At 41.6% G+C, this 12,500-nt stretch overlaps 1 protein-coding gene across 1 annotated transcript in view; it reads right to left on the reverse strand.

Annotated features, from left to right (window-relative positions):
- The window catches only part of tnxbb (tenascin XBb), a 91,662-nt gene that overhangs the window by 42,701 nt on the left and 36,461 nt on the right, over positions 1–12,500 (reverse strand). The window contains exons 9-11 of the mRNA XM_080045345.1: positions 11,528–11,797; positions 5,222–8,398; positions 1–45 (exon numbers count right to left, since the gene is read on the reverse strand). The exon at positions 1–45 is cut by the window's left edge and continues 78 nt beyond it. Of these exons, the coding sequence (XP_079901471.1) occupies positions 1–45; positions 5,222–8,398; positions 11,528–11,797 (3,492 nt within the window). The remainder of the gene's footprint in view (positions 46–5,221; positions 8,399–11,527; positions 11,798–12,500) is intronic.

Consider the following 12,500-nt stretch of genomic DNA (forward strand, 5'->3'; position numbering starts at 1 on the left):
TTTCTGTGACGTCGCTGATAACGAGATCTCTGGCTGGTTCCAAACCTGAACGGGACGAATGATAACATGAGAGAAGGGAGGGATAGAAAGAGAGGGAGAGAGAGGGAGGGGGGGAGAGAGAGAGAGGGAGGGATAGGGGGACATAGGGGGGAGAGAGAGAGGGAGAGGGAGGGAGGGAGAGGGAGGGCGAGAGAGAGGGAGAGGGGGGGAGGGAGAGAGAGAGAGAGAGTGAGGGAGGGAGAGAGAGAGAGAGGGAGAGAGGGAGAGGGAGGGCGAGGGCGAGAGAGAGGGAGAGGGAGGGGGAGGGGGAGAGGGAGGGAGGGAGGGAGGGAGGGAGGGAGGGAGGGAGGGAGGGAGGGAAAGGGAGAGGTGGAGAGGGAGAGAGAGAGAGAGAGAGAGGGAGAGGGGGACGAGAGAGAGGGAGGAATAGAGAGGGAGAGAGAGAGGGAGGGAGGGAAAGAGGGAGAGGGAGAGAGGGAGGGAGAGAGAGGTGGGGGGGAAAGAGAGAGAGAGGGAGAGAGAGGGAGGGAGAGAAAGAGAGAGGGACGGGGGGAGAGAGAGAGAGAGATAGAGATAGAGATAGAGAGAGAGAGAGAGAGAGAGAAAGAGAGAGAGAGAGAGGGGGAGGGAGAGAGAGAGCGAGAGGGAGGGAAAGGAGGGGAATAGGGCCCGACCGATATAATAATAATATTAAATGATAAACCGATATGGAATTTTTTGGCCACACGCTGGTTCCGATATAAGGCAGTAAAAATGTTCCGATAACCAATGTATCACCCGATTAAATATATTTCAAAAATAATATTGAAGCTAGAAATGTTTAAACTTTTTAGAACATTAACTGCAAAAAATTAGTGCTGGGACTTTTCTTTATTATTATATGCATTTGTCCGTAGGTCCATAGCAACGGTGAAGTATCTTTAACAGCTTAGCGGCATTATCGAGAAATAACGGACTGTAGAATGCCGTGATAGACCAATCAGAACACAGTATTGTCAGTAACGTGTAATTCAATATAAAAAATGTAATCGGCTGTCAAATTAATCGGTCGGAGCTACCCCCTCCCCTCTTTTATTTGATTTAATTTTATTTCTTTATGTGTTTTTTTCTTTTTTTTTTTGTTTCTTGTAGTGTGTATTTCGTGTGGTTGGGTGTGAGGGTGGGATGTGTTTTTTCCCCTTTTTTTTCCCCCAGACATACCCCACGTATGTTTGGGGGAAAAAAAGGGGAAAAAATTTGTACCCATTGTGCTGTAATTTCTTTGTAACTAACATTTAATAAAAAAAAAAACCTTTGAAAGAAATTAATCGGTCGGGCTCTAGACAGAATGTTTAAGAAAATGGAGGCGTAAGAGATTTATAGTGAAAAAGGTAGAATATGAAAATGTATATGAACAGTGAGAAAAATTATCAAATATGCCACTAAAAGAGTGAAAAAAAAGTGTGTACAATATTATTCACACACACACACATTTGTTATTAGTGCTCCGATGAGTTTGTGTGTATATATGTACAAGTGCAAACATATATACAGTATAGAAATGCATATACAGACACAAAAGTTAAATAAATTAATATGAACATTTAAGTGCAGTGATGATGAAACCTGGACAGCAGTGAAGGAAGTAAAAAAAGATGAACATTTACACACACACACACACACACGCACACACACACACACACACACACACACACACACACACACACACACACACACACACACACACACACACACACATATAAACTGACACACACACACACACACACACACACACACACACACACACACACACACACACACACACACACACACACAGTTAGCTGGACGTTCAGATCCCTGGGAAATCAAAGCGTGCCTGAAGGAGTGAAATATGTCAAAAAGGAAAGTGCTCACATTTTCACAGGACGGATGAAAACATTGATTTTGACACAGAAAGCTTGAACACGCTGGAAGAGAAAATTCACATTTATAGCGGAGGGAAATGTATCAACGTAAACTCTAAGGAGGGCTGGGTATCACTGAAATAGTTTTCCTAAAAACCATTTCAGGTTCGATTATTTGTTAATATATTAAAGGTACATTGTGTAATTTTGTAGTTTTTTAGCAGCATCTAGTGGTGAGATTCTAAATGTCAACGCTCCCTTGCTAACCCTTCCCTTTAGAGGAGAATTTACAGAAGCTACGGTGGCCTTCAAGGACAAGAAGCTAGTGACTAAAGATGGCATCATCCACCACCAAAACGCTCACTTTACGTAATATAAAAAAAACTTTATTTAGACACTCACTAAAAAATGATTATGATTATCAAATTTAATTACACACTGTACCTTTAAGAGATCTACATATTCACACACAAAGGAGTACTAGACTCTGCTTTGTGATATGATCTCATCATGGGAAGCGGAATATGTAAAAAGCTGTTTGTCCTAACATGACACCTTTTGAACGCTTTTGTTGCTTATGTTTTCTCGTGAGTAGCGATGGGGCCAATCTGATCCAATATCGGTATCGGGTCCGATTTGGCTGCAACCACTCATCGAAAATCCGACTGACGCCATAGATCCAAATTCCATAGGCTTGATCAACTTTAGGTCCATTTATTTTGATGCAATTTTTTTAACTACATCAAATAAAGGCCTGATTCAAAATTTAAAAAAATTGGTATTTTAAAGGTGCAGACAGACCAAAGGAACAGCGACCAGCCGTGGTCTTACCCTGGAGTGACTGAGAGCTGAAGGAGTGTCAGTGAAGCTGCTGTTAGCTTCCCTGAGTGAGACAAGACAGGGGAGGAAATGTGTTGATGTTAATGGTGTTACCGTTGTTTTTTGATGTCAACTTAAAGTCTTTTAGTCATTTATTAGTATTGTGGCTTGTAGCTGTTTGGAGTGTGTACCCCTGTGTTTATTAAAGGTCACATACTCTGCTCATGTTCAGGTTCAAAATTGTAATTGAGCTGTCTACTAGAAACTGTTTAAATTGATTGATTGATTGATTGATTGATTGATTGGTTGATTGATCCTACCCCTTTTCCACAGCTCAATCATTAATATTTATTAAATTAAAATATTAATGGTGTAGTGTCCAAAAAAAAACTTCATATTTATCAAAGTGCCATTGTTGAATGTCCACTTTTCAGCCTCTGTCTGAAACGCTGTGTTTTCAGAGCGCTGTCTCTTTAAGCCCCGCCTTCCAAAAAGCCCAAAGTCTGTTCTGATTGGACCTGAACTGCCAGTTATCAAACTGTGGGAAAAATGGATAGGACAGATAAAATGTTATGTCAAGAGCTTTCGTTTGGGTTTGCGATATAAACAGTTGTATGTGTGGTTGCAAGTTTCAAATTCCAGTTTTACTTACGGGTCTCTATATGGACATCACAATACCTCCCGCATAAATCACGTCCATTTCAAGGTTTTCTAAGTTTTCAATGACGTAATGGGAAAAGATTTAACATTGCAAAAACCGTGTCCGCTTGTTTTTATTTTGAGTAAACACATTAGGTAAATAGCTGCATTTTTGTGGACAATTTGCTAAATATTTGTGCGTCAACTTACTGGAAGTTTAAGCACCTAGAAGCACGAAAAGCTACTTAGGACACTTAGAAAGTGCAGATTTAGTATCAATACATTTCCAGGTCAAATTAAAGTGTAAAGTGTTTGTAAGATAACTTGCTAAAAACAAAACAAAAATGTCAATGTAAACATGCAACTACAAGCCACTATAAACTAAATACTTGAGCTAGTGGACAACTTAAAGCTGGGGTGGAGGATTTGGGGAGAAAATAGCCGTTGGGATAGAGATTCGAATCCAAATACCTCAACTGCTCCACTTGTTCTCTTTGGTCCCTCCCCTATGGTCCCCCCCCTGACACGCTCTACACCAACAAAGTCGTGCCAAAGTGAATGGACAGTCCCAACAACAGCCAATAAGAACAGAGAATCGGTGCCTCGCTCTGATTGGTCAAAGTGTCAGCTCATGTTAACTTTGACCAATCAGAAATCATATCATACCCCAACTTTAACTTGCTCATAATGTGACAAACTGAGCCTTAAGTTGACATCAAAAAACTGATGGCGTCGTAAAGTTTAGAGAGTGTGTATTATTAAAATGTAGGACTGCTTATGTCATGAATATGAGAGTTTCATATATCCACGTAAGCTGTCAAATGAGTTCACAAATACAGCGTTAAAGGTGCTACGAGGAACTTTTAAATATTTCTGAAACAGTCTAATTTTTCCTCTGATGATCATAAATTACATGTAACAGCAAACAAGACCATCAGTGCAAAGAATGCTATTTTAATATATAGTTTTTCTTAATGCTTTTGTCATGGGTATACGCTCACCCAGGAACAACAGCTGGCGTGGTAAAAACACTACCGCTTTTGTCCAAAGGGGGCCGCTAGAATTAACACAAACTGAAAGTTCCTCGGAGCACCTTTTACATAAAACACCAACACAATACACACACAGTAATGGGCATTTTTAACATCATGGTCAACTTGAAACAAACAAAACAGATCATTAATGACAATAATTAAATGAAAAACATATGGAGGGAAACTGTAAATTGTGAGCTTACAGTTTCTCAAGAGCACACACACGTTATTTGAGCTCTTGAGATGAACATTGAAAGAAGCATTTACCCTGCGTTCCAAATCACATACTCTTTCTTTTTACTACACTACATACTAAAGTACGGAAGAGTTTTAGGGCCACAGACAGGAGAGAAAAAAAAACAGATAAGGAAGGTTTTTTTTCATTATGTTGAGAAATGTCGAGAATAAAGACGAATACTGTAAAATGCTATTGGAGTTAGTGGGGCATTTATGTATTTTCAGCATACTACTTTACAATTGACGTGCATGTATTGGGACATCCTAAATCTTTTTCTGGCATACTAAATAGTAGGGAAGTATGGGGATTGGAACGCAGGGTTAGTGTGTGAGCCAACATTTTGACGACGTGGCAAGTGGCAATTAGTAAACAATACATTTTTTTGTTTGATGAAGACACTTGTTGCAGTTAAGATGTAAGACTTGTAAGCGTGGACATTTTTTTTTTTATCTAAAAGGTTCAGGTGATGTTGATATGAGATGAGTTGAAAAAAAAAAAGTGCAAGATTTCTGTGGAAGACTTCACAACATTCAACAGTGTAAAATGTTGTAGCTATTGCGCAGTAGGAACTCTAGAAAGTTGTTCTACTGTCACAATTGCTTGTGTACCTGTACTGATGACAAGCTTGTGCAGTCTTGAGAGAACGCCGGAGCCCTTTCCGAGCAACGTCAAGGTGTGCTCGGTCTTAGGAGGCAGATTCTCAAACTGGAGCGATCGTGCCGTGCCGGGAAGGACTTTTTTGCAGGGTTTGTCACTCGCTGTTTTGGGTTTGATTGTTGCGCTGCTGCTATGGTCACTTGGAACTTCTGTGAGGACACTTTCAGGGACGGTATTATCATCGTCACTGCCTCCAATTCCTGATTCCCTGGTTGGTTTATCGTCTTCGTTGCGACCATCTTTCTCAGAGTCTTCTTCCAGATCTTTGTCTTTGTCGATATCTTTTCCAACTTGTGTCCTGGTCACGACAAAGTTCTTGTATTTCCCTTCTGGCGCATCCCACACGAGCGTAAACCCATCGGACGTCCGGTTAATAACTTCCACGTTCTCCAAAGGTTCCCTTGTAACATCTGAACCGGCCGGGGGCTTGGAATCATCACCTATTGTGTCTTCAGTTTTGCCGTCAATCAATGTTTTTTCTCCGGCATTATCACTTGTTGGTGTATCCTCTTTTCTCTTGCTTCCAGCGATTTCAGGTCTTATTTGGGTTTGATTTTGTCCTGGTAAACGTCTTGTAGGTGGCGGTTGTCTCTTAGGAAGCGTGAATTTGGGTCTTGGCGCTCCTTGTCTTGAATCGGGGGAAGGTTTTTTAATAGTTGGTCTACCTCGACTTTTAGCGTCAGTTATCTTGCCAGCAGTGTCTCTTGCTTTGTCGATATCAGAATCTGAATCTGATGTGCTAGTTTCCTCGTCGGTAGATTTGACCGTTTGGATTATGGCACTGTCCCCTTCTTCTAATATCTCATGGCTTTCCCTCGGGACACTTGGAATTACCTCTGCAGTTTCATCTTCTCCTGATTGTCTAACTTGAACTTCTTGGGTAGGCACGGGGCCATAATGCTCCCCTGATTGTGTATCTGGGATTTCGGGGGTAGAATCCTTTTCCGATTTTTTTGTCTGACTTCCAACAACAGAGCCGCTGCCTACGTTGATCTTTCTGGGCGGGAAAGGCCTCCGAATCGGACCCCTCTGTGGATGTGTAGGCGGTCTCAAGTTTGGACGAGTTTTGTTTAGGAACGGTCCACCATTTATTTGCGGGCGACGGAAGACTTTTGGGCGATCGGAAGAAGGGACACCACTTGGTCTAAGAGGCTGATCGGTTCTATCTATGTCTTGGTTCTCCGTTCCTACTGGGTCTATAACTTCAGCTGAAAGTGATTCCTTGGACACAGGAGTTGATGAAGTGGTGGTTGGCAATTCAGCGGAAGATACCGGCTCTTTTACAGTCTCTTTTGTAGGTTTTAAAGGTCTCGAGGGGGGCGGCAGAACCCTCGAATTCGGCCGGGTTCGGTTCTGAAGAGGTCCAGCGTTTGGATTCGGACGGCGCAGGTGTGGAGGAATACGGCGGACTGGGAGACGTCCTCTTTCCGTTGGCAACCGTTTGTCCTTTGGTTCAACTCCGGACAATTCAGGTGCAGGTGTTGATGTTGCTGTTGTTACTACATCTTCATCCTTACCGCTCACTGGCGCATTTACCTCAACTGATGATGCTCCCTCTGAAACAGATAAGGATAGCGAAGGTGATAATTCATTTGTGGATGCGTTTGTGGTCTCTCGTGGAGGTACTGGGTCCGAATGAGAAAGGGAATGGTGCTCCGTTGTAGGGATAGGGTTCGAATTAGGAGAGGGATGGTGAGGAGCTCTCGAATTTAGATTGGTTCTGTTCTGAAACTGCCCGGGAACATTTGGGCGCGGTCGACGAACGTATCCGGGTTTTGATGGTTGGCGACGGAAGGGGAAGGGGGGCACAGGTGGTCGTTTTCTGTCTTCGGGTAATGTTACATCACTGGTGGCACTTTCGGGGTCTTCCGATTCCGGTTCATTGCTCTCAACTGAAACAGATTTTTTTTCGGATATGGAGAGAGATGGTAAAGAAGGAGAGGATGGTAATGTTAAGGGTGAGGGTGAAATTAAATTTGTTAGTGAAGATGTTGGTGCTTTTGTCGACGATGTATCTATCAAAGAGGATTCTACAGAGGATGAAGAAGAGGATGATGATGATGATGAAGATGATGATGATGATGATGAAGGTGACAATGGCTTGAGTCCTCCTAAAATCTGCTGCCTCACTGTTTCTGGATCGGTGGAAAAAACTGACGGTTTGGCCAGGTGAACAGAAAACGTTTTGATGTTCAAGCCGTCGAAAGTGTCCGTGAGTAGTTTATGCAAAGGGTCTGTGTCTGTGTCTGCATTCAGGGGCTTTAAATCAACTGTCCCATCTGTTTCCGAGTTACCAAGATGATGCAAACCTGGTGTTTTCCCTTCCGTCACCCCCATTCCAACCCCCGCACCCCCTCCTTCTCCTTCTCCTTCTCCTTCTCTGCTGCTAATACACCCACTGCCTCTGTCACTACCATGGGGTAATCGTACGTGTGTCACTTTAATTCTGTTCATGCATTTCTTCTGTTGGCTCAGGACGGTCCCAGTTGGCGCAGAGAACACCGGAGCAGCAGTGTCGTTTCCACGCGCTGCTGCCATGCCAACATCTGGTAGCTCTTTGTCGCCAACAGCAACGGCAGCAGTTGGTTCCTCCTCCGAGACACTTTGTCTGTTTGCATCCGAATCAGAACCAGACGTTATAATAGCGGGATAGTTGGCATCCGGGAGCTCCTCTCTTGGGTCTTTCAGAGTTAAGGATACCACTGGCCCATTTGGTGTGGGGACATTTTGTTTGGGCTTTTTGGGGGGTGCTACCGGTGCCTTCATTTTCTCCCCGAATAAGGGGTTTCTCAATGTGCCTGGCCCGACCTTTCGACCTCCCGGTATAAGCCTTGTTGTGTTGAAACGAAACGGTCCCGGGGCATTTGGTTTTCTGTATAATGTGGGTCTTTCCGGGCGCTTGGGTTTAGTGCCGTTTATCGCCGTATTCTTGTTGGTTAAAGGTTTTGTTCTTGCGATCACAAAAGCTGTTGTGGGGTCCGTGCGAGGTCCAGTGTTATCTTCAACTTTCACCGAGTCATCCTCAGTCCCCCGTTGGTTCAAGTCTTGATCCGAAGAAGATGGGTTTAACTTTCTTTTGTCTCCAATATCGTGGCCATGTGCTACCGGTAATGTCGGTAATGTGTTCCCTATAAGATTTAAGAGGAATGAGCATTTGGATTCGAGGTTAAAAAGGTGTATTCAGTGATTCTGGAGAATGCTTGTTGGTCAAGATATTTTTTGTCAATATCAGTGAATATCTCCTCACGATCTGCTACCTGTCTTTACTGTGTGTGCGCTGACCAAAAATCAAGTGTTAATACACAGCTAAGGCTCTGTTAACGGGCATGTTGCTAGCTATGGTGGCCTGCTTTATTTACATACCAGTTTACAGTACCTAGGCTTTGTATTAACACCAGATTTTATTTTTAGCACACACAGTACGGACAGGTAGTGGATCATGAGGAGATATCGTGATTTTGACAAAAAATATTTAGACAACAAACGTTATCCAGAATCGCTGACTCCATCTTCACGGACAATATACTGTGGAATCCATCTCGTCTAGCAAAGGGAAAAAGAGCAGTTTTCATATAAGTTATTATACTTTTTGGAAAACAGTAGTCGGTCATTTAAGGTGCAAAAACGCAAACACAACAGTGGTATCCATGTAGAAACCTGCAAAGGAGAGAATTGAAATATAATTATTGTTCATCTTGGACAGTGGAATTTCTGAGCTGCTGTTGAGAAGGAAAAAAAAATCATGACAAATTGATTAGAAAGGAGCAGTGTAAGGATTTTTTTTTTCTTCATCTCCTGAGTCGAATTATTGTTGATGCCTAATTCTTCACAGTGACATTTCATTCCATGCTGTAATGCGGTTTATATAATGTGTTGAATTGAATTATGTGGTTTCTGGGGCAAGTCGTCTGTCACATGAATACAATCTGGACATCTGAGACTTTTGATGTCACTCAAGCAAGTTCGAGGCATCCATATATGCAGCTTATTTTCTGAGATTTCTTTTTTGTCATTAAAGGTGCTACGGGGAACTTTTAAATATTTCTGAAACAGTCTAATTTTTCATCTGATGATCATGAATTACATGTCACAGCAAACAAGACCATCAGTGTAAAAGAATGCTATTTTTATATAGTTTTTCTTAATGCCTTTGTCGTGGGTATACGCTCACCCAGGAACAACAGCTGGCGTAGTAAAAACAGAACCGCTTTATGTCCAAAGGAGGAGTAAGAATTAACAGAAAACTAAAAGTTCCTCGGAGCACCTTTAAGTAGTCCTTTTAATTTTTTTCTCTCTCTCTCTTCGTCAGACTTCTAACTTTTGCTCGAACAATATTGCTGATAATTTTGCCACTTACTTTGTCAGTATTGTAGGTGAAATATTTCCAAATTTGTATCAAATGAGTAAAACTATCTTTAGATGCGTACTGAGATCTGTGATTATGTCTGTGAATATGTTTATATATTTATATTTTACCGTCTAAGACACACCAATTCTCTTACTTCTAAAAAACTAATATTTTCAACACTTTTTTTTTGCAAAATGTTTTTTATTTTTTTTAACCTTTATTTATACAGGTAAATCCCATTGAGACCGAAGACTCTTTTGCAAGGGAGACCTGTTTTCCTTTCCCACGTTACCATTCACACACACATTCATACACTGATAGAAGGCTAACTATCAACATTCACACGAGACAAGGTGGGTGAAGTGTCTTGCCCAAGGACACAACAACTATGACAGAGGTGGCAGGGCGGGGATCGAACCTCCAACCCTTTGATCATCGGCCGACCCGCTCTACCAACTGTGCCACAGTCGCCCCAATAATCAAACAGTCGTAACATAGTGCATTTTATTGTGGACTATTTTCACTGGCGGATGTATCCATATAAGATAAAAATGTGATTTTCCCCAATAATTTGTGATGTTATATCACCTTTCAAGGCAAATGCAAGAAAAAAAGACTATATCTTCCTTCCTATACTTACACTTCCAAACGTACTCGTCAAATCTGGCCATAAATTACTGCTTTGGCCTGAACATAAAACATAAAACAATAATTTTTTATTGCAATGAAAGTGTGGATCGTGTTATAACTTCAGAGCCTAAGCAGAGCTCGAGCAGCGCCGGCCTTCATGCGTCGTTTGGAGGCTAAATGAAGCGTGGCAAGAGAGTTACTTTACTGTTTGTCATCCAGAACATTTTTCAGGAAAACCCTGTCATTCATTTAACACACTTCTCAAGGCCTGTGTAGGATACGTTCACTGCCAAATAGGAGTAGAAAATAGAGGAGAAAAATTAGGCTAAAGAAATACACCAGGGACGCTTTTTGATTTAACGTGTGTAAACTATGTGTCAGTGTGAAAGAGTTTGAGGGGAAAAAAATATCTGATAATTTGCCGTCAGAGAATTCAAAGAGAGTGTGAGAGGAGAGTAGGCCTCGTGTGTGTCTTTGCAGTTCAATTACTTTGATCTTTTTTTTTTGTAAAAACTAAACTGTATTCCGAACCAATTCTTGCATTAAAGCTACAGTGCCTAACTTTTTCATTTGGTCGTAGTTTTGTGGAGCTGATAATAGCGGCTTAATCAACTTTGGTTGCCGATGGCTCGAATGTAACCGATGTTAATTTAGATGAAAGGAGTTACACACTTTAGCTTAAATATAGAAAACTTTCCCAAAGGTCTTCCCTTATGGTCACATTTTTAAGTTTCAGGTTTCAGGAAAACTGGCATCTTGACGGAATTATTGTGCGAGTCCCTGAGTCAGCTTTAAAAAAACAACTAAAAAACAGAAAGATAATAAAATAAAAATATAGCCTACTATACCGTCTGTAAATATAGCACTTTACTCTTTTATTTTTCTCTGTTTTGTCTGTTTATGTATTGCATCACTTTGTTTGTTCCTTGTATTGTTTCACATCAAAATTAAATCTTAAAAAATCAAATCAAATCTTTAAAAAAAGAAAACACTTTACCCCACAGCTGGGGTAAAGTGAGCCACATGACAACTTTTTTTTAAAACAACCATATTTTCACTGCCCTTTGTCTTGAAAAAATTCTGCTAATGCCCATTTCTTGGAAACATCCTGAATTAATGGGAAATGTGTAAATTTGAGTGATAAATCATTTTAGCTCGCTTAGAGGGGAGCAAATGTAAAAAGTGGCTCAGATTACCCCGTTCTCCCCTATATATATATATACAGTATCTAAATACAAAAAAATGTTATACAGTATATAAGTCAATGAATCTTTCTCACCGGTGGTAAACTGTGTGGTTGCTGGTTCACTCTTACTCTCTCCTTTCTCTGCCACGAGTGTTACGTCATAAAGCGTCCCCGGCTGCAGCTCCTGGATGTGTGCAGAGCTTTCACCGCTCGGCACCGCCATGGTTTGGGTCTGTCCTTCCCCGTCGCTCGGCTTGGCAGCGAGACTATATCCGTCTATCTCTCCCTGAGCCGGCTGCCATTGGACCACCGCGGACTCCGAGTGCGTCTTCACAACTCGGAGGTCGATGGGCGTGGAAATAACTGCAGGAGAAGAAGAAGAAGAATTATGCAATCAATCAATCAATCAATCAATCAATCAATCACGTGTGGTCGCGGAAATAACTGTGGTAGAAGAAGCAGAAAAACTTTTGAAGAGTGGAGTCAGTGATTCTGGAGAACGCTTGTTGTCAAAATCAGTTTTTGTCCAAATCAGTGAATATCTCCTCATGATCCGCTACCTGTCTGTACTGTGTGTGTGTGCTGGAAAAAAAATCCACTGTTAATACACAGCATAGGCTCTGTAAACGGACATGTTGCTAGCTATTGTGTAAAAAACAGTTTACAGAGCCTAGCCAGGCTGTGTATGAACATGTTTTTCAGTGGTTTTTCAGCGCACACACAAGTATGGAAAGGTGAGGAGATATTCACTGATATTCGTGCTTTGTGTGTGCTGAAAAAATCTGGTGTTAATACACAGCCTAGGCTCTGTAAACAAATTGTATGTAAACAAAGGGGACCCACCGTAGCTAGCAACATGCCCGTTAATAGAGACTCATGAATATATTGCAGTTGACAGTAGTTAGAAATGTTAAATGTCACTATAAAATAACAGGTTTTTAAGTTTAAGCGTGCTAGTGAGAAAATGGAGCTAGTGACCAACTCTTTGGCCCAGGGGAGCGGCTCAAATAGCCAAACTGGCAACGATAGTTTAAACATTTCGCTCTGGAGTTTAATCTATGGCAAG

Source organism: Ammodytes marinus, assembly GCF_949987685.1.
Source record: "Ammodytes marinus genome assembly, chromosome: 17".
NCBI classification, from domain to species: Eukaryota; Metazoa; Chordata; class Actinopteri; order Uranoscopiformes; family Ammodytidae; genus Ammodytes; species Ammodytes marinus.